The following is a 27,686-nucleotide window of genomic DNA, read 5'->3' on the forward strand; positions in this document are numbered from 1 at the left end:
TATAAATTATTCTCATTTGACACTATAAATCCATAGAATTGTTACTGGCCACTTGCCCCACCACCCTCTCAACAAGTAAATGAAATCCTGAGATAGATATCAACAGACTCTTACAACATATTTTCCTCAAATATCTCGATTTACACAAGCGAAAGTGAATATAAGATCAGTATAAGGTTAGAATTGCTACCTATTCAACATGTTAGTTTATGTGTAAAACAACTGACCATTCTGATGTTACTGATCTTAAGAGAACAACGAATGTCTAGATTAAAGATAGGCACTATCTAAGAAAAAGGTCAATAAAAAATACATTATAGAATAATTATGCTACTGTTTTATACAAAGTGTTATACTACTGTGTTACATTAAGTGTTATCCAGGGAGCTCTAGTAGCTTAGTGGTAAGGAGTTGCACTGTCACCTCAAAGGCAGTCGGTTCCAATCCACCAGCTGCTCTGTTTGAGAAAGATAAGTAATCTCCTGTGTATAGAAACTTGCTGGAGGGTCAGCTATGAGTTGGTTCCAATACAATGGTATATAACAACAAGCTTCATCCAGCGCCTCCGTAGCATAATGCCCCTCAGTTTTTCCTTTAAGCATCTGAAATTGGAATATCTACTTTTATCAATAATCTATGTAGCCTGCTTTACAGAAGCTCAAAGACTAACATTTCAACACCAAGAAGACAAAAATGACCAACATGAAACTTTATAATAGAAGACTGATGTCAACAATTTCATCTTGCTTGGATCTACAACCAGCATTCTTGGCACCAGTAGTCAAAAAATCAAAAGACATACTGCTATGCAAACAAACAACAACAACAACAAGGCATACTGCATTGGGTAAATCTGTTTTCAAAGGCATTAAGGAGTAATGATGTCAGTTTAAAGACTAAAGTGCATCTGATTTAAGTCATGGTCTTTTCAATTACTTGTCATGCATATGAAAGTTGGACAATGACTAAGGAAAAGAGAAAAAGAATTGATGCTCTTGAGCTGTAGTGTTGGAGAAGATTACTGAATATTCCATGGACTGACTAAAGAACAAACAAATATATTTTGGAGAAAGTGCAACCAAGGTGCTTCTTGGAGGCAAAATGGTAAAGCTCTTTCTCACATATTTTGGGCATGTGGTTAGGAGGGGCAGGTCCTTGGAAAAGGGTCTCGTATTTAGAAAGTCGGAGAGTCAGAGAAAGATCCCCAAGGAGACAGACTGAAAGTGACTGTAACAATCGGCTCAAGAATATTAGAGATGACGAGGATGGCACAGGATAGAACAAGGTTCAGATCCATTATTCATAAAGTCACTATAATCATAATAAACTTGGCAGCACCTAACAACAACATTATTTACTAACTGGATGGTTTTAGGCAAGTTACTCAGCCTCTCTGTAATAGTATCTTCAACTGTAAAATGGGACTGATAATAGTACATACTAAACTGTGAAGGCTGAACAGGATAATACATATTATTTCCCTTTCATAAAACTTGGTTTTTAGTAAGCATTTTGTAAATATTAAAAGCATGTTGTTGCTGCCATTGCTGTTATTATATTCAGACGAACCAAGCCAAGATGATAATGTTTTCTTTTGTATCAACAATGTTTCTTATGTATGCGTTTATAGTAGATTGTTGTTATTGTGTGTTGTCAAGTCAGAAATGACTGACAGCTGATCCTCCAGCAGGATTTCTGAGGCAGTTTAATTACACAGGAGGAAACTGCCCATCTTTCTTCCAAGAGCGCTTGGTGGAATTAAACTGCATGCTTTCAAGATTGCAGTGCAGCTCCTTACCTCCACTAGACTACGAGGGCTCCCTGGCATACATAAATGTATAGAGCGTTTATGGTATTCAACACTGAAATTCATGAGTGGCAGAGTACATAGAGCTGCAGTGGTTAATCTAAACGCCAAGCTTCTCTAGCAGTTCAAGTCCACCAGCTGTCCCACAGAAGAAAGGTGGGTGGTCTCTTCCTGTGCAATTTATAGCTTCAGAAACTCCCTGGGTGGTCAGCTATGAGTCAGAACAGACTTGATGGCAATGAGAGAAGGAGGGCATTGCAGCTATTTGAGCAAGGACCACATCTGGATTCTCCAGCACATAAGAGACTTTACAACAAGTACACAATAAATCATTGATTTAATCTCTAACTGAAACAAAAATGCATCATGCCGGCAACACATTAACTTACTGAATCAGCCTTAACTATTTAGCAGGGGTCAGAGAGAACAAGCATAATAACAGTAGTCAAAATAACAAATGTTAAGCCACCAACTCTGCCAGCTTTGTGTGAAACAAGAAAATAAAGGCTTCATTCTCTTAAAAGCAAAAAAAAAATAATAACAAATGTTTAACATTTATTAAGGGCTACCATGTATGGAGTGTAGTATTAAATGATTTTCACAGACTATTTCACATATCCTTCTAACAATCATATAAGGAAAGTGCAGGTTTAGCTTTTTTTTTTTTTAATGAGAAAACTGAGGAGTGAGGCTAATTACCCAAATACATATTCCTAGCTCCTAATTAGAGATTTAAAGATTCAACTGCAGCTCAGCCCAATACAAATCTGTTGAGCTTTAAAATATATTTGAAGTAATACTTAAATAAGCATTTCAATTTATGAATAAGATGTTTGAAAATGTATGCATATTAATTTGCACTGTAAAATAATGCCTTCTCCTATTCCTTTTCTGCCATTCTGAATATGCTTCTTAAAATACTTTTTAAACATTAGGGGGCGGGGAAATGCAAAGCTTCAGAAACTTAACTTTTTGTTTCTATTTTTTTAATTATTATTATTTTTTTTATATTATTTTTACGTGTACCGTCAAATCAGATCTGACGGGTACAGAGAAACTAACTTTTAGCTGGTAGGTTCCAGGGCCTCCTGGAAGCCATGTATTTTGTTTTCCTAAAGGAGATCTAAAATGGCCTGGTCAGCTCCACGCAGCCCTGCTCTGGAGCATCCAATGGGCCCTGGAACATGATGCACAAACTGCTTCCTGAAGGGATGGAAGAATTACTCACAATGCTTTTACTGATGACCAACCCTGAAATTTAGAAAATAGGCTGGAATGAAAGTAGTCTTGTTAGCATTCTTAAACCTACACTTTCCCCAAATTAGCTCCTCTTCCCAGACACGATGTTCTAATAATCACCTTCATGACACAAATTAGAAAGGAAAGGAAAACGTGTCCAAATGGTGTTAGATTCTGTTTCATTAGCCAAAACAATAACTCCTAATAGTATATTCTTCTAAACTCTTTATTATAACAGTATAATCTTCTAGACTTTAAAGCAAACACCTAGCCTGATAATAACACTCTGGAAACATAATTCAGAATCATGTGAATTTCCCCTAATACAAAGAGAGAAAACCCAATATTACTGTAAAAAATACACATAAATGCATGAATCAAACAAAAAAAATGAGTAGATCTCAGGTGAAAGTACAGGGGTAACCTGTGTATATTCATTTAAGGAAGTGCAAAGTCAGAGGAATCCAGGGTGTAATTAGTGAGTCAGGATGGCTCACTGAAGGGCAAGGACAAACAAAGCAAAATATATTCGCATCAGTCAAGTGAGTCTCTCTTATAACATGACGAATTTATACAGTCAGCCTCCCAAAAGTAGGCTTCAAGAGAGAGAAATGGAGATTGCTGTGCCCTATATTCTAGGAGGATTGACACAGTGATGGGATTTAAATGCAACAATGTGCTCAGATGTCAGGGATTTTGAGAATGGCACAGGATAAGGCAAGGTTCAGATGTGTTGTTTATAGGGTTGATATGTCCTTCTCGACTCAAAAACATCTAACAACAACCACCACCATATTTCACTTGGGATATGGTTTTGATATTATAAACAATAAACGAGAAAACAAAAAAAGTACACCAATTTACAGAAAAAATTATACAAATGAATACTCAGCCAGAAAAAAAACACATCAAGCTGTTTAAATTCCAAACTAATACAATTTAAGAAAAATGACTGCAGTTTCTCTCAACATTAAAACTGTAATTTTAGCAGTAACAATACAATGACATCAGAAATCGAATCAAAATATTAATTTTGTGGCGCTGGAGAAGAATGTTGGACATACCATGGACTACCAAGAGAACAAACAGGTCTGTCCTGGATAGAGAGATATCAAGTTTCTCCTTCAACGCAAGGATTTTGAAGCTCCATCTCACATACTTGGGGCACGTGGCCAGAAAAGACCAGTCCTTGGAGAAGGACATGATGCTTGGAAAGATACGAGGACAGTAAATGACTGGAAGTCCCCGGATGAGATAGTGACATGGTAAGTGGGGTAGTGGGGTAGGTGTGTTGGATAGGGCAGGCTCAGGATAGGGCAGAGTTCGGAGCTACTGTATATAGGGTTGCTATGAGTCGTAGGCAATTCGATGGTACATAACAACAACTTGAAAAATACAGAATGCTAAGCCACTCAACCAAGAAATGGCTTGTAACAGCAGGTTAATTTCAGATAAAATTCTTATTCCCTTTCAGGGCAAACAAGAAAGAGATAATTTCAATAAAGGCAGTCCTTATGGTTACCAACATCCAACTTCTAGATAATGCATAATTCCCTCACCCCAAGCTCCCCCATAAAACGATTGAGAGCAAGTTGGCTCTGATTCAAGTGACCCCTTATCATGTTTCTGGGGCTGTAAATCTTAATGTGAGCAACTGGTGGATTTGAACAACTGACTTTATGGTTAACAGTATCAAATAGTATACTCTACACCACCAGGATTGCTTGCCTTGTGCTTTAATGTAATGTAAACTTGACATCATTTTGAAACAACTGAACTTAACTATAACAAGTTTATCATCACCTTCATTTGTTGTGTGTGCAGCTTTGAAATCACTGACTCTAGTGATTTTAGAGTCATTCCTTGCACTAAAAATAGCTAAAGAAGAAGTATATGCATTTATTTGAACTCACCTATAAATTTGACTTAAAAACTCACTTAGCCTTAAAGACATACATGGGAACTAGTCTGAAGATTTGGTTGTAACCTGGGGAATGACTGTATATCAAGAATCAGCCTCTAATGTGAATCTTCATATTAAAAACAACCCTCTTCTCAGAGAGTTTACTACTGATTGCTAAAGATTTTGATCTGTCTGACTCTAAGTTAGATTTAATACTATTTATCTTAAGATTTAGAATGAAGACCTGGTGAGTTTCAGTCAGCCATTGAAAAACCTATGAAACACAGTTTTACTTTACTATAAATTGGGTCAGAACAGACTTAACTGCAAAAGGTTTGACACTACATTTATTCTTTCTTGTGGTCTCTAAAGCAGGGAGTAATCAACTAGTCACACACACACACACATGGTAAAGTCCTTGTTTCCCCTGCCATATATGAAACTACCCCTGCTCTCTGCATATATCCCTTTAACCATACCTCACTTTACCTCACTTTTCACAAGCGTCTAATAATTTTTCAAAGTCTTAGCTTAAATTTACATTTCCTCAGTGGAAACCTTTCCAAACTAGGTTAAATATTATGTTCTTTGAGGTACTTTTTTGGGGAACTTAATCAATTGTAAATATATTTTTGCATAGTTATTGTTCGACTTCCTTACTTAAATTTAAGTTTCATGAGAGTAAAGACCATACCTGCCTTGACTACCACTATATTTCCACTACCTTAGCACAATATAACATATAATACAGTAACTACTGATGGATATTGTTTCAGTGAGAACATTTTAAAAAATTATTAACTAAATTATATCAAGGAAGCATGCACTTCAGAAGTGTCTCAGAGCAAAGCTTTAACATGCTGTATCATATAGGCTGAACAATGAAATCATATGCTAAAATGGAACTAACTAAAACAGATGGAGTTCCAAGTAACTAGCAGTTTACTAAAGTCTTCTCCAGAGTGCAGTGGTAGGAACAATGGCTTAGTTTTGGAGAATGCTAGCAGTGAAGGCCAAAGAATCTAGTACTCATCTACTAATAAACCAAGTTTCTGGCAGGTCAGAAATGACTATACCCTTTAGATGGTAAAGTCTACACAGGTAGTCAATTTGAAGGTTATTTTAATGCAATTTTCTTTTTTTTCTGTGATTTGGGTGAAAACATGCATTTTCTCATCCTTTATTTTAGAAAGAGTTCAATGAATAGTCTGCTTTGTTTAGACAGTTCTCCTCTGGGCATTGTTCATTCTTATTTCTCACCAGAGTATCAAAAGGAAGCAAAAAGATTCTCTCTTTTCCTTCCATTCAAATTTGGCTCATGTCTACAACTCACCTGAACAGCTCCACCCAGCATGGCAGCAACCAGCCCCATGGACATGCTCAGCGTTTGCGATTCCACAGTGCTCTCTGCCTGATGGGCCAAGCTTGCACATGCTCTCTGCAGAGTTGCTGCTACAAAGTCCACCACCTATCACAGAAAAAGAATTTACAATCAGGGAGGAGTGAGAAGAAGAAGAAGAAGAAAAAAACAACCTCAAAATTCATCTTCTTCCTTATCAATATTATGATACCAACACCATCTATAACAATCCCTACCATCTAGTAAGTGTGTTTCTAAGTGCCTTACATGTATAATCTCATTTAGGTCTCATATATGTTCTATGAAGTAGAATAGGTATGAACTACTATCCTCATCTTCTAGTGAAGATCTGACATTTTATAAAAATTATTTGTTCGAGGCCATACAATTAGTAAATGAGAATAAGTTTCATTTATACATATGCCTCTTCTAAGAAGGTTGCTTCTTGGGAGATTTTACTTCTCATTTTTTAATAAGATTTTTCTTTTATACCGGTTTACTTACAAAGCCTTCCTCCCAAGGCTTCCTACTACTTACAATAAAGAAAGAGGTGTTCAATTTTATCTAGAAGCCAATGTTCTTAAATAATCTATGCAAACAGATTCAAAGCCATTTTTATAAATTAAATATTTTTAAAGGATTAAGATTATTCAGATATAAGATTTTACACAGCATTTGGCTAATAACTAAGCTTCACTTGAAATTAATTTGGTCAGCAACATTTTAACTACATTTAATCACCTAAAGTAGAAACACCTTTGAATAAAAGACAGCACACGTGCACATACGCACATACACACACACACGCATACATCTTTAGGATTAATGGCTGAAAGGGAGAAAAAACATTTGAAATGAGGAGGTTAACATAGGTATGTGAACAGCTTCTAAATATCATGCAAGCTGGCAGGTTTAACTCTCTGGACAAATCACATGCTGCGCAAGAATCCTTATTACAAGCTCAAAGTCAGGAAAATGGTTTGTTAATGCTTGGTTTTTGTAGGAAGGCAGGAAATTTTAAAAGGTTATTAAAAGTTCCATTTACTGCAATAAACAAACTGGTTATGGCAATTTTCACAACTTTCTTTAGCCCTAAGACTTGACCGTTACTAAAAGTTAAAGACATTAATTTCCTAGAGCAGTAATTCCATCTATCATCTTGGACCACTGATTTTGTCACCAAAGTTTTCTAAAGCATTCTTTATTTGTATCAAGCCTCTCATTCAGCAGCTATATTGCTGAATTAATAAAACAGAACAATCCAAGTTTCCGACTTTTCCTAAGCTCCTGTCCATAATAATAACAAAAAGTTTTAATATAAAAAGAATGATCTCACTTTTGTCAAGAAAGAAGTTATCTCTGTGTGTGAAAAAAATGGGGGAGGTGTTCACTGTGATGTGCTGGTCAGCTTTTACTACTGTTTATAAAGCACCTTTCCCCGGCTGTTCTTTTAACAACACAGACACCAAACTTCTATCTCACCTAACAATGGTCCTCCCCCCTTGCTCTTTTCCTACGGTTTTGCCAAAGATGTGACTGAAGTCAATTCTAGAATTTATGTATGTTAAAGAAAGGACGGAGAGACATTCAACTTTTACTTAAAAGTTTTGGCGATGACATATAATTTAAAAAGTCCAATAGTCATGAGAGTGTATTTAAAAATAAACTACCCTATTTCTCTCCCACATCATTCTGGCCTTTTAGAGAAAAAGACTTCTAATTATTTAGCTATTTAATAATATTAAGCATTTATTATTTACCAAATATCCTACTAAATTTATTTCAAGTGCTTGCTTTAGCAGCACATATAGTAAAATTGGAACAGTACAGAGAAGATTAGCAGTTTGGAGCTTTTTCTGGGACATCACTTTAAAGCTTATCTCATCAGCAGTCCATCTAATGGTTTTAATAAAATTGATAATTGTTGCCTAGATTCATTGATTTCACTAGTGGTTGCAAAATGCCATTTTCTAGTTTTCTTTCTGCATTTTTAAGCTGTGAATTTTAGGGGGAAAAACCTACACATATTCTCCTTATTAACTATTTGGCTATGTTATACAATTTCCACAGGAAAAGAAAGATATATTCTCCAGTCTTCACCTTTATTTACAAAATGAGTTGATGTTCTAGCAACTTCATGATGAATTATGAAGAGGTTTTACTGTTGTTGTCTTGATTCTGATTTTTCTCTTTAGTAGTAAATAGATTTAGAAACTATAATTTAGGCACTAGAAATGCTAATTGTTAAAAAGTCAACATTGCTCCTAACCACTGACAATGAACAGATAAATAAACATTTTTTAAAAAATCCCTGGTGAGCTCTGGTGGCCTAGTGGCAAGAAGCTGCACTGCAATCCCAGAGGTGCGCGGTTCAAATCCACCAGATGCTCTGCTGAAGGAGGAATAATCACCTCATGTACCACTCAGATCCGATTTGACAGTACACACATAAATAATAATAATAATAATAATCCTTAATTCATCCTAATATGTCCAATTGAAATTCAATGTTATAGGATTTTACTTAAGTTCTTTGGTTTTAAATTACTTCTTTAATTTTTTAAATTGTCATTCCTACTGATAGTCTACATTAGTCAGGTGCTGAGAAGTCAATTTGGTGATTCACAGCAACCCTATGACAGAGTAGAATGGCCCACGAGATTTTCTAGGTTGTAACCTTTATGGGGGAGCAGTGAGCTCATAACTGAGGTAGTGGGCAATTCAAATCCACCAGCTGCTCCACAGGACAGAGACAGTCTGCTCCCATTAAGATTCATAGCCTCAAATCAGGCTATTACAAAGTTCTACTCTGCCCTGTAGGGTCACTATCAGTCATATCCACCTTGACAGCGGTTTTGGTTGGTTTGATTCACTAATCTTTACTGGAGCAGATCACCAGATCTTTCCCCTCGGGAATCACCAGGCAAGTTCAAAGGGACAACCTTTCCTTTACAACTGAACACTTAACCATCAGGCAACCATTGTGCCAAGTGATTATTTATAACTTATTTGCTTTAGCATGTGTCTTTCAAAATAACATATAGATGTCATCACTGGCATTAAAACTATTACATTTTTAAAAATTATTACATTTTATATTTTTTATGTTCTTTTTGTTCTGATACATTTTAACCTTGGCTGACATTTTAATCACTTCTTTACCCACCTAACACTATTGTTCTTTAATAGGGAGTAAAGGGAGATAAGTGAAAAACCTCAAGTCATATCAGTTTCTAAACCATTTCCCTTTCCAATTGGCATCCTGAGACAAAGACATAAGGTCTGGGTGAAAAAGTCTCCAGGGAACTGATATAAACACAGTAGAGGCAAATCACCCAACTGAGTAACATGGGGTGAGTAAACTGAAGGAATGAGAGGCCAGGAAAGAAATCATGATCATAATTCTCATTAAACAGGCAAGATAAGTCAGGGCTGACAGGCAGCTGCAAATTTTCTCAGCAGGAGCTATAGTGAAATGCTGCTTAGCAACACCCGAAGGCAGATGACAATGAAGAAGATACAAAGAGCTGGAGAATCAGATTTAAGCGTGACAATCATATCATATTACAACTGACTATTCACCAACCAGGCAACAATGAATTCTGGTAAAGTGGTAGAATATGCTATCTGCACTGCCTCTATTTTTATTCCCTATTATAAACAAAACCAACTAGTAAAAATAGTTTAAGATAATAAAATCCAAGCACTGATTCACAGTTACAACACTCTAAAAGCTTTAAAAAAAATCATAAAACTTCACAGAATGCTATGGAGATAAGTTGTTAGAGGTCCTGAAAAAAAGATGACATTATGCTCACTAGTAATTTTTTTCCCCAAATTTGATTTACAAATTCTTCTCACCTTTTGATGCACATTAGACTCATCCATTGAGATCTAATGCAGACAGATGGAGCAAGAATTTCTAAGAATGGACTGTCCATCTATATTTTGAAAAAGATCCCAGACATTTTTACTTGCATCAAAAGTGGAAGTTATAACCCCTAAGGCAGGAAAATGCCCACAAAACATTAAAGTTCTTCTGGGAGTTGCACCTTTTGTAGGCTGCACCCTGTTCCTTAAACCTGAAGATGTCTCCTCAAGCCTGTGGGCAGCATGCCCAGATTCCCAGACCTTAAGACACTGTCACAGTTGTCTCTTTTAGTCCCTCTATACAGTTGCAAGGATTTCTCCACATGTGTTATTTGGTTGTTGTTATTCTTATTAGTTTTGTTACTGTTTTAAAGTGTGCCCTTTTGTGATCAGCACTGTAACTTCTAGAAAAATAAAATTTAGACTCTAAACTTTAAAAAAAAATTGAAATTACTTCCACATAACATTTTTTTTAAAGGATGTCACTTTTTTAAAATTTTTATTGTATTATTTTTACGTGTACCGTTAAATCAGATCTGACTGGTACAGGAAGAGATTGCCCCCTCCTCCAAGAGAGCATCTGGTGGATTTGAACCGCGTATCTCTGGGATTGCAGTGCAGTGTCTAGCCATTAGGCCACCAGAGCTCCCTGTTATAACATTTTAAAACTCAAACTCACTGCTGTAGAGTCGGTACCAACTCATAGTTAACTCTCCAGTGGGTTTCTGAGGCTATACCTTGCACCAGAGGAAGCTGCACATCTTTCTCCCTTGGAAATGCTAGCACATTCAAACAGCCAGAGAGGTACTACCTTTGGATTAGCAGAGTTATTTCTTACAGACTAGACCCCGAGAAATCTCTCCAGCATATAAATATGTATAGCAGTTATTCAACTTAAATGTTTATTCTTATCAGTACAGACACTTGGTATAAACATGCTGATTTCCAGGTCCTATAAATTTCTGAACTTTTTAGTCTGGTGTGAGCTCAATAATGTACACATGTAACTAACATTCCAGGTAACGCTGATGCCAATGTCATCAAACCACATTCCAGGCAACAATTTTTCCCAACTTTTTAAAAAAAAAATGTAAAGAAACCAAAACAACTATGAAGTATCATCTCACCCCAGTAAGAATAGCAACATTTAACATGACAGCAAGGAACAAATGCTGGCGAGGTTGTGGAGAAACTGGAACTCTTATTTGCTGTTGGTGGGAATGTAAAATGGTGCAACCGTTGTGGAAAGTGGTGTGGTGCTTTCTCAAAAAGTTGCAAATAGAGATACCATTTGACCCAGCAATTCCATTACTGGGAATATACCCCGGAGAGACCATAACTTCCATCCAAGCAGATATATGCACACCCATGTTTATCGCAGCTTTGTTCACAATAGCAAGGAGGTGGAACCAACCTAAGTGCCTATCAACAAAGGAATGGATAGAGAAGCTGTGGTATATTCACACAATGGAATAATACGCTGCATTGAAAAACAAGGAACTCGTGAAATAATTATACAAAATGGGTGACCCTGGAGGATGTTATGCTGAGTGAAATATCTCAGCCACAAAGGGACAAATACTGCATCATGCCACTGCTGTAGAATGGGACTGACATCAGGGTTGGGGTAAGACTGAGAAAAACTGGATAAATTATGCATACTGTATTGAAACAGGTGAGGAAGAGAACAGGTTAAATGAGATATATGATTGGGTATTATAGTTATCACAAGAGTCCAGAATAAAGGTTGCATAGTGAAGTGTGCTCGGGTTGGGGGCAGTGGGGGGATTATATACCAACGAAGGAATTTTTCTTTTTTCTTTTCAAAGAGAGGAACGAACTGGAGGGGAGGGGTGGGCACAGAGAAAAGTGCAACAATGAATGAATGGAAATCCAAAATCTCTGTAAATGTTCATTAAAATAAAAAAAACAACAAAATCAAAAAAAAAAAAAACAACGTAAAGAAACCAAAAGAGACCAGCAGCACCAGAATGTGGGCTTCCAGTGTGGCAGTCACTGACCTGAGTGATGTCTGTGAATATCTGCTCTGACATCCTCTCACACAAAACTGCCACCAGCTGCAGGATCAGCAGCTTCCGCTCCTGGCCTTCTACAAGCAGAGTCTGGTGCTGTTCTAATTCCAAGAGGCTTTTACTAGAGAAGGGCTTCGTTTTCAGCTCTGCATCATTTTCCCCAGCCACTTGAGTCAATTCCTGTGAGTAGGAGAGAAGAGAAAACACGAAGAGCCTGCAGAATTGGGGACTTCGGAAACACTGCTAGTTTGAAATGGAGGTTTAAAGAACTAGGCTGTGTTCACTGTGGCCCCAAACTGCAAACAACCTAAATGTCAAGCAATAAGAGTAGGTAATTTGTGGTATATTGATTGCAACACACGGTTAAAAGAAATTAAATACAAGGATAGATTTTAAAAGCACCGGTGAGCAAAATTTTTAAGTTCTAAAATAATATGTAGTTGTGCTACTATGTATATAAAAATGTAGTAAATTATGATTTTAAAAAACCCTCATACACACATATAAAGAACTAGACAGACTTATTTACCAGTATCTACTGCTAATCTTCCATGAATAGAGATCTCAGATTCAGGATCCTTTAGTGACTACTAGATGCTTTCAGCATAATAATTCTTTATCACTAAAATATTTAGAGCTAAACATCTACTTACAATTCATGAATGCAGGTTTTGCATCCTTCTCATCTACCCTTTAGACTGTAAACTTCCTTAAGTAGGGGGAAACGGTAAGCTTTTCATCAATTAATGCTTTATCAAAGTAAAGGATGGTTTAGAGCTATAGTTCTCAACTGTGACTGGGTAACTGTGTTCCCCAAAGGACTCTGACCATGTCGGAGAACATCTCTGGTTATCATAACTGGAGTACCATTTGCACCTAATGAGGAGCTGCCAGGATGCTGCTAAACATCCTCCAATAAATGGGCAACCCACCACCACAAAAAGTTATCTGGTTCAAAAATCTCATTTACAGCAAAGCCCTTTGAGTGTTTCTTTGACAATTATTTTTTAAAACCATTATAATTAAAAGCATATTTCTTGGGAATATTATATAGACTGAGCATGAGGAGACCAGAAAACATAAAAAAGTACTCCCTGTACCCTTAATTTCCTCCTGTATTCTTCCCACTCCCCCTCCCCAACTCCCATCCCCCCAACCTTAAACCCTACATATATTACCTTAGACAGTTCATTCAGGGGCAATAATGGAAAAGGCAGAGCTCGGGGAAAGGGAATCAGCGATTATCTGGTTTATAATATCAAAGTGTACAAATAAGGAATGACATTAGAGGGTACAAGGGTACAAGCTACTATCAGAGATTAGGGCCAAAGGAAGCACCACAGGCATTTAAGAAACAAACCGGGAAAAGGTTCAAGTGGCTACAAAACTAAATGAGAGAGGCAGAACTGCTAAATCTCCTCTCCAAATACCTGACAGAACAAGAGTCAGAAAGAATAAGGGATTATTCTGTGGCTGTAAAACCCTCTATTAGCTTCAAAAGAGTTCTTACTGTCAACACAGAGCAAAGATTAACCCTTCCATAACCCACAGTTCTGCTTTGTTCACGCTGAAAATTTCATGGTAGATTACCCTGAAGTAGTTAGATCACACATATGCTACGCTACTACAGACAAGTTTCTGTTTTGCCACTCCCTAAAAGCTACTATGTCCTCTGAAAATTTTCTCTAAACTGGTACTGAGAGTTTAGGTACTAAAATGACAAATTACTTAAAAATCCTACTTAGAAAAACTCTTTACTTAAAGACCCTCTTGGAACGATGCTGGAATAATAGTGACCATGAGCTTTCCACTGTTCTTACCTTCAAGCAGAAGATGAAGAAGTCTCCTGCCAAACCCGATTCCTGACAGCGGGACAGCAAGTCCCCAAGACGTTCCACCTGGCACTGCTCTGAGGACAGCTTCTGATATAGGGCTTCATCTTCATCTTCTTCACTGCAAAGCAGGGGACTATCACTCAGATTTTTTTTAATAAATTTTTTTTAATTAGCATGCTGCTTCCATTCAGTCAAGTATTGTTGTTGTTGCTGTGTGCCATCAAGTCAGAACTGACCCATAGCTTACCCTCAGGAGGGTTTTCGGAGGCAGTTAATCATACAGGAGGAGACTGTCCATCCTTCTCTGGCGTAGCAGCTGGTGGATTCAAACTGTGTGCCTTTGGGACTGCACTGAAGCTTCTTACCACTAAGCCACCCTAAAATTTTCTTTTGTTTATGTTCTTATTTCTCCATGTTGAAAAATGTGTTTTCAGAATTTAGGCTCGTGTCCTGCGTGATCAAGTGTTCATACTCACTCAATCGTTGCCTCAAATGAGAACCAATTAATAGCTGACCCTCCACTGACTTTGTGAGTCTGTTTTCCTCCCTTGGAGCCGAATGGTCGATTCCAAATGCCAGAGGTGCATCCTCTGGGTTAGCAGCACAACCCTCTGTGACGTAGGGGACCAGAGCTCCCTGGTTACTCACGAAACAAAGAAACATGCACAGAGGAAGCAGCTTTTCAAAGAGATGTTAAAAAGCTACTACTACTAAAAAAAAAGAAAAAGCAACTACTATTTTGCTATGCTGTAAAATCAAAGACAGTAATATAAACTGACTATAGATCCAGTTTCTTAGCCAGAAAAGAAAGAAAGAAGGCTTAAAAGTAAGGACTCATCATAGAGGATGAAGACCATGGATATCACTCAAAGGGACTTTTTTTAAAAATTATACAAAGTAATAAAGACAATCTCAAGTAATACAATCAATTACTTGAGTTAAGGAAGTGCATAAAAGTTCAGAAAATAAAATAGGCCAAATAAAATTCCCAAGGAATAAAATGTGGCTAAGTAATTAAAGACTGCTATAATTTCGTGAAAATTCTATGAGGTTCAGAATGATCTGAGACTTTTAGTTTTAATTTCATCTGTTAAGTATAGAAATCAGGATTCACTACAATAATAATGTATTGTATAAACATATAAAAATGCACAGAAGATACAGAGAAAGCAAACACTATGAACATCTATATTTATTGCAGTGATATTCACAATAGCAAAAGAGATGGAAGCAACCCAAGTGCCCATCAACAAATAAATGGATAGAAAAACTATGGTATATTCACACAATGGAATATTATGCAACAATGAATAACAAAGAACTCATAAAATATTACATAACATGGGTGACCCTGGAGGACATTATGTTGAGTGAAATATCTGTCACAAAAAGGACAAATCCTGCATTACACCACTGTTACATAACAGGACATGGGGGTTAGGAGAAAACCAAGAAAAGAGGGATAAGTAATAAATACTGCATTGGAAGAGATGAAGGAAAAAATTGTTTAAAAGGAATATCTGATTAGGCATTATTTGTATGACAAGAGTCCAGAATAAGAAGTGCACAGCAAAGTGGATAGGGTGGGAGGAGGAGGGAGAGAAAATGATGCAAAAATGTATGATTTTCTTTTTTAAAAAAAGTGAACTGGGGTGGGTAGGGAGGAAAATGTGCAACAATGAATTAATGAAAATATAATTGTTCTATAAAATTTTGTTTAAATCCCAATTAAAAATTTAAAAAAGAATGAAAACAAACCCTAAATTTAAACAAAGAATAGGACATCACCTAGATTACTGCTTCCCTCTTTATGCTTCTTGTTTTATATGAAGATAGCACTTTCGTGATCCAAAACAAAGAATACATTTTTTCCATAGTAAATTGAAAAAAAAAAGTTACAGACATTGCCTCATCTCATTAAAAAATAAAATTTAGGAAACTATCTCATTAGGCAATATATTCCAATCTGCCAGTTCACTAATAATATTGTCTTGATAATCCTTTAAAGAATCTCTTATAAACTATGCTTCATATTACTTCTTATATTATCCCAGAATCTTCCAAAGTCCTTCAGATTCATCATGTTTCCACTAGCACAAATTGTTCTTCTATATTAGAAGAAAAGTATTCATATTAGAAGAAGAGTCGAAATGGAGAAACAATACTTTTTTATCTTAGTTTGCTTTTAATTTTGGGTGACAGTTTAGAACAGAATGTTACTCTTAGGTGCCACTGAGTCAAGTACAATTCATAGCCACCCTATGGAACAGTGAACATGAACCCTGCCCTACCCTGGACCATTCTCATTCTCTCCAATATAGTACAGTCACTGTGTGGATTCATCTTGTTGAGGACCTTCTTCTCTTTTGCTGATTCATCACACTTTCAAGCACAGCAAATCAGTATTCCTTAAGCCATTCACACAAAGTTTGCTTTATGACACTGATTACAATCTCCACATTCCAAGAATATTCTTCCCACAACTTCTCTGTGGTTCTTGTTTCCATTCATCTGTTCATGCTCTCCCTTCTCACCTTCTGAGCTTTCTCCTTGGGCACATGCTGCTCTTTTGATCTTGTATAACTGTTGTTCTTAGCAGCAGTACCTCTCCGATGTTACTGTTCACCTGATTAGGTCTGTCTACTGTTTGGTTGAAAGTTGTGACAGAAGAATGAACTCAGTTCCAGATTCAAAGGATGCCTAAGAGTCATAATCTCAGGGCTTCCAGCAGATTCCATCAGGTTAGTAAACTTGGCATTTTCATGATTTTGAGTTTTGTTCCACATTCATCTCCCTATCTCAGATTCTACTATGCTCTCATTCAAAACAGTGGCAGCCAGGCACGATGTAGTTTTACTGATCTCAGGATCACAAAAACTGAGGTTCATGAGTACTACATGTCTTTGATTTGTTTTTGTTTTGTTTTGTTGGTGCTTTGTGGTGTGGTTTTTTCCCCCCAAGGAGAGATCAATGGCTTTTGATGGCCATTTGCAAGTTTTTAAGAACCTAGTCAATGCCCGCCAGTGTAAGGTGTAAAATATTGTCTTTATACATCACCTTTTTTTTTACACATCACTTTTAAGCTTTTGAAGTAGCACTATTGGCACAGTGCATATTAATGTATTAGGCTGCTGATCAAAAAGTTAGCAGTTCGAATCCACCAGCCTTTCTGCATGACAAAGACAAGGAGTTTCCTCCTGTAAAGTTTTAAGGCCTCAGAAAGTGATGGAAGATCACTAAGATTGGGAATCTACTTGATGATGGTACGTTTGGTTTGTTGAAGGTTTTTTTAAAGCTTTTTAAATAATCATGATTGTTTATATAAAAATAAACTATACTGAAATATTCTAAAACAGACAATAATTATTTTAAGAAGTACTATTTTTGTCCTTAAAATCTCAATCGTAAAATATCAATTCCAAACACTCATATTTAGTTCCTGAAAGGAAAACTCTGGATTCAAAGAACTTCGAAGTGAAACTGCTCTTGTAGGATTCCACTCAACAGACTCCAAACTGATAAATGGTGCTTAATGCTCAGCACGGTGGCGGGTGCGAAGTAAGCGTTGATACCATGTGTCTGATCTTACCCTTGTGGGACCAGAACGATAAGCAGGGTATCTGTAACAAATGATAAAATCATACACCCACACACACATACACACACACAGCCCTCTCTCTGATACACTGGCCTTTTAGTTGACTAAAAAGTCAAGTTTTGGGGGACACAGACTATTCTATGCATCTAATGAAAATATGAATCCCATATTTAAAAAAATCACATTTTTACAGATAAAAATAAAATTTTGTATATCATTTAGGGGGATTAGAAATGCCTATAAGTCCAGGTTAAGGCAATCAATCTGAGGAGCTTTCTTTCTTTTGCTGACTCTCTGCTTTCCCAAGCATGATGTCCTTCCCCAGGGATGGACACCTTCTGGTAATATATGCGAAGTATGCGAAATGAAGTTTCATCAGTCTTTTTTCTAAGGAGCATTCTGGGTGCAAGATCAGGGAGGATTCCACTCTGTTTTACACAGTGAACATGAAGCCTGTTTGACGGCACCTATAAACAACAGGAGCTTTAGTGGTCTAGTCAAAAGGGAGTTGAGCTGCTAACCCAAAACGGTGGTTTGAATCCATCAGCAGCTACTTCGGTGAAAAACTGGCAACTCCTCCCATGTGATTTACAGCCTTGGAAACCAATAGAGGATCAGCAAAAATCTGGTTATAACTGGCAATGAGTGAGTGTATGAGTAATAATAACAACAGAAGTTCAGACAAAGATCCCAGGAGAAGAATAACTTTGACAGTGAATAGAAAATCATTCTCTCAACTGATCATTTTTTTTTTCCTGTCAAAGACAAAGCTACTATGGTTTCAATATGATTTTGACATTCACTAAGAATGGTACTAACACTGATATTATCAATGGCTTCATTTTACTTGGATCTATGGATGCAGTAGTCAAGAAATTAAACAACATACTGCACTGCATAGATCTGCTGTAGAGGATTTCTTCAAAGGTCTTTAGAGCAAGGCTGTCACTTTAAGTGCACCTAACTAAAGCCACGATATTTTCAGTTGCATATTTTCCATATGCATGGAAAGTTAACAAATAAGAAAGATTGAAGAACTGATGCCTTTTGAATTGTGGTGGATATTTTAAGAGATAATAATATAAAAGAATATAATACCATGGATGGCCAAAAGAATGAAGAAATCTGTGTCAGAAGTACACCCAGGGTGCTCTTTAGGGGCAAGGACAGTGAGGCTTCATCAGATACTGGAAAAGGACATCACACTTGGAGAATGAGCAGAGGAGAAGAGGACACTCAGAGCAAGGGACTGACACACTGACTGCAACAACTTGTGAAGATAACACAGAATCATGTAGATTTCATTTTACATAGGGGTCAGAGTCAGAGATTACCTGACAGCATCTTATAACAGCAGCAATAAAAAGGATGTTAAAGACTTGTCAAGATAAGCATTTCCAACTATTGATAAGTGAAAGATAGGAATGAAACCAGTCCCTGTGTCTTTAAATAGAATTTGTAGATACATTTTAACTAATGCATTTGTGTCTTATGTAGACTCTGCAAAGGTTTAAAAGTTGCACAGACAGCAAGTGAAGATGACTGTGATGAAGAATCTGTTGATGGGCTGGTGTAATCATTTACAAGTATGGACATATTTACACAATATTAAAGTAGGGTTTCAAAACAACACTGCCCCAAAGATGGTAGCTTCTGGCTTAAACAGCTCATCAATCGCACCATTCCATAGTCCTACCAATAATAAACTACGCATCTTCCTAGTCTTCCATTACAGGACCTCACTTGGTTACCTCTGTTCTCGTTACCATGAGAAAACATTCAAACTGTACAAATCCCAATCTGTTTCTGTTTCATTTTGAAGCCCTACATTAAAGGGCCACTTGGAGTTATTTAGAAATTGGACAATCATAACCTGAGGCCCACCTGTACTGTAAAATTCCCTATACCGTCAGTAAACTGGAGCCCTGCTGATACACTGGTTAAAACTCTCAAACACTAACCAAAGAGTCCAAAGTTGGAACCCACCAGCTGTTCCACAGGCGAAAGAAGTGGCAGCCTGCTTCCACAAAAATTTACAGCCACGGAAACCCATGGTGCAGACTGAATCTTCTTTTATTTTTATGGTTGCTGTGAGTCAGAATCAAGTCAACAGGTTTTGGTCAGTATATTGATACTAGGTTACTGTTCCAAAGAGATTTTAAAATGAATGTACCGGAGAATCTTGATACCATTCAGAAGAAGCAGAGACGAAGCTCTGGTGGTCTAATGGCAAGAAGCTGTACTGCAATCCCAGAGGTACACAGTTTGAGTCCAACAGATGCTCTGCTAGAGAAGGTGGGGAAATCTCCTCCTGTACCAGTCAGATTCAATTTGATGGTACACACACACACAATTAAAAAAATAAAAGAAAGAAAGAAGCAGAAAGTGCAATGTGTCCTTTGGGCTAGAGATTCCTGCCCAAGACAGCCTTAGGTCAGCGACAGCAGCAGCAGAAGTAGCAGAGAACCAGAGAAGGACATGAGCCAGAAGTGAATTAGAATTCCCCCTCAGAGGTAGAGTCAAGGGCCTTCACTCAAGTTAACCGAAGAGCTGGGGGAGATATCATAGTTGGCAGGACTGAAAGAACTAAGGAACGCTGGCCCTAAGTGGCAAGACTGACACTCCGAGGGCTGACAAGCATGTGTGAAAAGCTGTCTTGACTGAAGAACTCTATCTTGACTATTTTGAAACTGAACTGTAACCTGTTTGTTGTTGTTAGGTGTCATCAAGTCAACTACAACTCATAGTGAGCCTGTGAACAACAGGATCTTAACGTCAGCCGATCCCGCATCGTCCTCCTGATCTCGGTCCTGCTCCAGCTCAGTGTGGCAGTTACTGCATCAATCCTTCTTGTTGACGGGCTTCCTCTCTTTTTACCCACCCTCTACCTTTCCCTCCGTGATTCTCTAAGAATCTCTAGAAAGAGAAACTTATTACTCCCCCAAGAAACCTCATAAACATGAAAAATAAATAGAGTGAATATGCCAAAAAAATTTTAGACACTTTCAGTTCAACTTCATATTTATAACCACAAAACCTACTAATGGTCAACAGTTACTGCCAAATTAGTAGTTTGAGTTTATTGGTCTTTTTCAACTTTTCTCAAAATTTCCATACTAAAAAGCGTATTTTAAAACTTTACAAAGTTAATCATGAATATTAAAGTAAATTTAAAATTCAAAAAGCATCAACATTTTGAAGGTAATAGGGTATCCAAATAGGGCAGCTACCACTAGTTAAATACTATGTGGATCCTAATCAACAGGAACTTGAATTCTGTCCTATGTATGTCATCCTAAGAATGGAAATAAATTAGATCTATGAGACACCAGAATCATAAATTCTTACCCAATCAACATTTATTAAGTATCTTGTATATGCAAAGGCAGGTGGTTTGAATCCACCAGCTGCTACGTGGGAGAAAATGGGCAATCTCCTCTTATGTGATTTACAGCCTCTGAAAACTCACTGGAGGGTCAGCTATGAGTCATTTCCAAACTGTTGATAGTGGGTTTTATGAAATGTACGTTCATAGGGTCGCTATGAGTCGTCTACGACTCGACAGCACGTAACAACAACACCACCAAGAATACAAGGCACTGAGTATTATAAAATAGGCAATACTCAATTCTTTCAATTAATCAAATCCCTGTTGTTGCCCTATCAAATTCCTAGAAGAAACAAACCTCTCCTGTAAAACATTATTATAAAGCATAGCTATAAGACAATTTCCTTTAAGTATATCTCTGACTCTGAACATACACTATTTTTAGAGTCAAGAAAAGAACAGGATTATGTGGGTTTTGAGAGTCAACACGTATATGATCCAAGGCCAATTCTCTGGCAAAGCAAGCATATTGAAATGTGGATCTGTGAAGTCCTGGTAAACTGCACATACTGTTTACCATAGCTTGTTACTGGTAGGTGCTGTTGATGGATTTCTAACTCAGATCCTATGTGCTAGAAATCTAGGCGAAAAATACCTGGAGAATTACCTAAAGCTCACATTGCACTAAGAGATGCTAAATAGAAAGTACTTCCCATACAAGAGTGTCTGGTTTCCTTTCTATAAGCGCCCCTTAGTGGCTGAGTCACAGAACTGCCTCTTGTGTAGAACTAAATCTGAAGCGAGGTAATAAAGGATGGGTGAACTCACCCACTGGCATTGTGGATGGTAATCATAATGCCGCCATGAGTGGCAGCTCTAAAATGACAGAGAGGCTGGAGAGAGGGCACAGATTTGTCTAATCCCACAAATCCTTTCAGACTTGCAATTGCCTTCTTCCTTTCAAGCTTCCTTAGAATCCATAATAAGATTTCTTCACAAAGTGACCTGGGAGAAAAAACAGTTATGAATGAGTCTGTCATCTTGCTCTACCCATCTAACAAGCTACCGTAAAAAAGCAAAAGGACTGATAGTTCCACTGCATTCTAAATACTGGCACATCACCTAGTCAGATTACCATGCAAAAGTGGAAAGTATGCTTTATATGAATATCATAAGACAAATATCCTAACATTTCATGAATGTCTAATCTTTGGCTCTGATTCTGATAATCAGTGTAATCTTGTAATGTCAAATGAGCCTCATATGATTTTTTTTATTCCGCCTTTTTTTATTGGTTTGCTTACAAAGTTTGTATACACTGTGTTTCACACTATTCGTCATTCACACAGTGTTTCATACAATCATTCTCATGCATGTTTTCATACACTCATTCTCACTTATGTTTTATAAAATTAATCACCATTGGACCTTATCCATCATTACCATGTCTTTTCAGCTTTATTTTTTTCATAATTTTAATACATAAACATATACTACTGCCCTTAGAACAAGCACTGCCATTCAAAGTTTACATTGATAAAGTCATTGATTAACAGCAGGAACAATAGCTTGTAACCAGAAAACAGTATATTTACAAGACTCCTCATTCTATTTTATCTTTGCTGGTTAACTAAGAGAGGAGCAGAATAAGCATTTACTTGTTCCTTCTTACATTCTTCGTTTGGTTTGTTTTTCTATTATTTTTTTTTCTTCTCACTCTCTGATGAGGACACTACAGTGCTATGAGGACCTTGGTTTCATTACTACTTGGACATCCCTGAAGCCAAATGTGCACGTTATAGTGTCCACCTCCCAATGTATTATCTCTTACCACTGCCCTTGCAAGTGTGCTGACCAAAGTTGGAGAGACAAAGATAGCATGTAAGCTTTCAATAATATGCAAAACCTAGTATTTTCCTTTATTACTTAATAATGATCATGATGATAGCTACCATTTCCTGAGCTTATTATCTGCCAGAAACTATTCTATGAAGCCCTTACTATGCATTATTACATAAGAAAAACCAATTATAATCCTATTAAGAAGGTGATAATATTGTTATCTCAGATTATAAGCACAGATTTCTAAGCACACGCGCGCATGCGCACACACACACACACACAATCTATGGGATATTTGTGGTTCTTAGATGCTATTGAGTCAAAGGATATAAAATTTGACCAGGGAAGCGGGTGGAGGGAATGACTAAGAATTCAGAGGTAATATAAAACTAGTCCTATTTAAATTCTAGCACAAAAGATTATTTTCTGGATGACTAAGAGATCTCTCCTTTTTAAATACTCTGCATCACTAACCCCAAATCCATGTCTAAATTACAGAGTGTGCTATATTCAGACGCAGATTTCCCAAACTGGTTTTCTAACTTGCCATAGTATTATGATCCACCTCTATCATGTAATTCCAGTACTTCTAACTGATCCAACATTGCATGTTTATACATGTAAACAGAGATTTTCTTTGATGTCTACGACAAAGGCTGAGGTAAGCCATTCTAAAAACTGTATCTAATCCCCTGAGTTCTAGAAAATCCTCTTTCTTTTCCAGATAAATGTGTGGGTGGAGGAGAGGTAGGAATCCCCAAAATGTAATAATGGCAAAATGGTTTTAAGTCTTACATTCAAAATAAGAACAAGGAATATGTGCAGGTTTGTGGTTTTTTTTTTTTTAAAAAAGGGGGGGGGGAGAAATATGTGCAAATAACAAGTGACTATAAATAACAAAGTTTCTTAGTTCTTACCGTATGTGGGACACACTCTGCTTGGTAAAACAGTACAGAGAAAAGAGAACTCCCAATACTGGAAGCAGGGAATCCAACAAAATTGCTAAAGGTTCATTCCCGATCACATACACCTAGGGAAACAGAAATGGGAAGAGGTGTCATGACTGCAATGGAAAGGAATGAGAATTAAACATTGTACAGTTAGTAGAATGTCAGTCTTTACTCGCATCATTTCATTTTTAAAAGTTCCAAATTTTCCTGGATTCATACTTTGTATATTTTCCATGTTCCTAATATGTTTGTAGCTGCTTCTCATTTTTTAGTGTCTTCCACTCTGAGGGCTTTCCTTCTAGCAGTATGTCTAACACTTGTTCTCTAATGTTCATAGGGTTTTCAGAAATGGATAGTCAATCCTTCTCTTCTATAGAAGGATTGAAAAAAAAAAAGAAATGACATGTTGCCCTGGAAAAATCTGCAGTCAAGGACCTCTCCAAAGCGCTGAAGAGCAAGGCTGTCAGTTTCAAGACGGAGGTGCACCTAATGTAAACCAAGGTCTTTTTCAATTACTTGCTGTGCATTTGAGAGATGGACATAATAAAGGAGAAGAAAACTCAATGTCTTTGCGTTGTGGTGCTGGAGAAGAGGACTAAATATCTCATGGGCTGCCAAAAGAGTAAACAAGTATCTCTTAGAGAGCAGAGTCAGGGTTCTCTTTAGAGGGAAGGATGGTGAAACTTCATCTCACATTCTTTGGCCATATTTTTAGAAGCCATTCCTTGGAAAAGGACATCATACTCCGTAAAATGGAGGATCAGAGAAGTAGGGGAAGATCCTCAATGAGATGGACTTACAGTGATTGTAACAATGAGCTCAAGTATTGCACAGATGAGGATGATCACAGGATAAGGCAGGGTTCAGATCTGTCACTCAGAAGCTCACTATGAGTCATAGTCAATTCGACAACACCTAACAACAATAACAGCTGTTCTCAGGTCTTCAAATCTCATCATAAGGGAGTGCTGATGGCCTAGTGACAAGGACCTGCACTGCAATCTCGAAGGCATGTAGTTAAATCCACCAGATGCTCCACTGGAGGAGGGGAAATCAACAAGAAGAAAGACGTAGGGAGAAACAACAACTACAAAAATCTCATCATAAACAACACTTTGGTGCTAAAACCAACAATTTTCCCCCTAAAGTTTTACTCAGATTATGACAATGAGACCATACAAGATTGCAGACAAGCTAAAGCAAAGGGAACATGAAATGGAGTAGCACCATTTTATGTGCAATTCATGAAAAACTGCTGGATTTAATAGGTAAATAAATTAATTTCTACATAATTAACTGTCTTACTGCTGAAGGCCCTTCTATTAGCAACAAACCAAATTTACGGGGTGGAACCCAACAAAACCAAAAACGTTAAAATTGGATTAAAACAAAAAAACCAAAGCTTTCTCTAGATTTGTCATTTTTTTTTTATTTTTTAGATTTGCCATTCTTAAAATGTAACCACCACATGCACATTTCCTAGTCTTTTCAGTTTAATAAACATTCATAGAAATTACACTTTGCAGCTAGATCTGCATGGGCTGTTTAGGGTTAATGTGTGTGAGTTTGGGGTTTTTTTATCAATGTTAGTTATGAGACATATTTTAGTTACACCTTTCAAAATGGCTGGCATACAAGCATTTAACAAACATTTACTGAAAATCCACTTTCAAAGCACTAGCGTAGGTACAGTACTGCATCCTAGAATAGAATGATCATTTCTATCTGAGATTATTTATGATCTAACAGAGAGAATAAAATAAATGAGCCAATTACAAAAATGAAAATTCAAGATAAAACTCATCGTGGTAGAGTCAGAACCAACTCATAGCTAGCTCTCCAGTGGGTTTTCAGAGGCTGTAATCAGGTCAGGGGAGAGTGCTGTCTTCCCTGCCAGGAGCCACTGGAAGATTCAAACCACCAAAGAGGTGCCACCTTTGTGCACGGACTACACCAAAATTGCTCCCTTAAAACTCAAGGCAAATAATTTAAAAGGTTTTATGAATGTAAGGGGAGCACTGGTGGTCATGCTTCTCTGGGGGTACAAATTCACCTCAGGGAGAAAGACGGCCTAAGAAAGTCAAAAGGAGGGTCAATTATAAGCGGTTTCCGACTAGACTGCAATGAATTTGAGGTGTGGTGTGTTTTTTTTTAATTTCTTTTTAAGAAATACAAATTGTTATTCACAACATCAAACACAACAGGATTTTAAAGTATATTTCTCTTAAAACAAATACATTAAGACCTCATAGTGATGATGATCATGATGATGAAAAGAATACATGAAACTGACAATGGTTCATTTCTAATATATGTTCCAGAAACTATTCCAGATTTATTTTTATCTTCTAGCTACTATACTATTTTTTTAAAGCCATAATTTTTCAGTAGCAGCCCTATTTTAAAGATCCCCTTTGTTTCAATTCTGACTTACACTGATCCTGCAGCACATGCAGCACATGCAGAACTATCTCATGAAGTTCCCATGGTTGCAAACTTTATCCAAGTAGACTGCCACACCTTTGTCCAAAGGGAAACAAGAGAAGCTGGTGGGTTTAAAACTCAACCACAACCATGGTGGTTCTAAATATATATGCATGTAAAAACTGGACAGTGAAAAAGGAAGACTGAAGAATCAACACCTTCGAATTATTGTGTTAGTGAAGAATACGGAATATACCACGGCCTTTTAGAAAAACAAACAAATCATAAGTAGTACAATGAGAACACGCCTTAAGTGAGAATGGTAAGGCTTCATCTTAGCTTCACTGGGCATGTGATAAGAAAGGTCAGGTCCTGGGAGAGTTAGAGAATGATGTGGTAAAATAGAAGGTCAGTAAAAAGAGAAGAAAACTTTCAATGTGATGGACTGACACAGCAGCTGCGAAAATGGGTTCAAACATAAACAACTGTGAGGACAATAAAGGACCAAGCAGCATTTTCTTCTGTTTACTTAGAAGAACCACTGTAAGTTTGAAGGGATCTGATGGCTTCTAATAACAATGGAAAAAGGGAAATTTAAAGTAGTCTTGTAGAAAAATTACTAACACAAGCATCAAGTCTATTCTAAGGCTTTCTAATAAAACCAAAGTCCCACAAGCCATATGTACACACTGGAAAAAGTTTCGTGTCCCTCCAGAGAGCCCTGTCCCTTTAAATCAATCTTAACTTTTCATACTCTAGACTTTCCAATTTCTCTGCCCAGTTTGATAACCAAGGAGCAAACGTGCAAACTTGCACTGCATGATCTAATCTCCATAAACCTAGCTGAATGAAGTGCATTGTATGGTTGTGTTCAGAAGTAATATGTAGACCTAATTATGACAGTACCAATTACTGGAGGTAAAAGAAAGAGATTCTCCAGATAAATAAGGGCCTATTGTTTGGCTTTGTATCCTGTGTTCCCAGGGGTAATCCCTGTGCAGTCATTCAAAAAAGAAGTTAAACTGTTATCATTTACTGACTCAATAGGACCAAAGGACTACAAAGTTTAACATAAACTCAATCAAGCAATCCCTCAGGAGTATGTTATTGAGCATACATTTTTCCTAATTTTTTCCTATTCTTTTTATACTTTTCTATATATTTTCATAAGAAATAGTACTTTCATATTTTAAACAAATGGCATAGCTATTTATACATGTACATTATTGTATGTATGTATGAGATTCAAATCCACCAGCTGAGCAGTGGGAGAATAATAGACAATCTATCTCGTTTTGCAATTTAGTGTTTCTGAAAACCCACTGGGGCTCAGCTATGGGTTGGTTCTGATTTAACAGTACACAATAACAACATATATGTATGTATAAACACTCATTCACCAAAAGAGAATTCTGGTCGCACAGTCCATAGGAATTTGTGCTGCTAACTCAAAGTGGTGCTTTTCCAGCTGTTCAAATCCACCGGTGGCTTTGAAAG

General features: G+C 37.1%; 1 protein-coding gene across 1 annotated transcript in view; it reads right to left on the bottom strand.

The window, feature by feature from the left end:
* Nucleotides 1-27,686, bottom strand: part of TANGO6 (transport and golgi organization 6 homolog (Drosophila)) — a 185,543-nt gene that overhangs the window by 122,294 nt on the left and 35,563 nt on the right. The window contains exons 8-12 of the mRNA XM_006878883.1: nucleotides 23,733-23,845; nucleotides 21,802-21,978; nucleotides 14,033-14,165; nucleotides 12,201-12,392; nucleotides 6,283-6,417 (exon numbers count right to left, since the gene is read on the bottom strand). Coding sequence (XP_006878945.1) covers nucleotides 6,283-6,417; nucleotides 12,201-12,392; nucleotides 14,033-14,165; nucleotides 21,802-21,978; nucleotides 23,733-23,845 — 750 coding nt within the window. The remainder of the gene's footprint in view (nucleotides 1-6,282; nucleotides 6,418-12,200; nucleotides 12,393-14,032; nucleotides 14,166-21,801; nucleotides 21,979-23,732; nucleotides 23,846-27,686) is intronic.

This window comes from Elephantulus edwardii, unplaced genomic scaffold (assembly GCF_000299155.1).
Source record: "Elephantulus edwardii isolate Elephantulus edwardi_28Jun2011 unplaced genomic scaffold, EleEdw1.0 scaffold00001, whole genome shotgun sequence".
NCBI classification, from domain to species: Eukaryota; Metazoa; Chordata; class Mammalia; order Macroscelidea; family Macroscelididae; genus Elephantulus; species Elephantulus edwardii.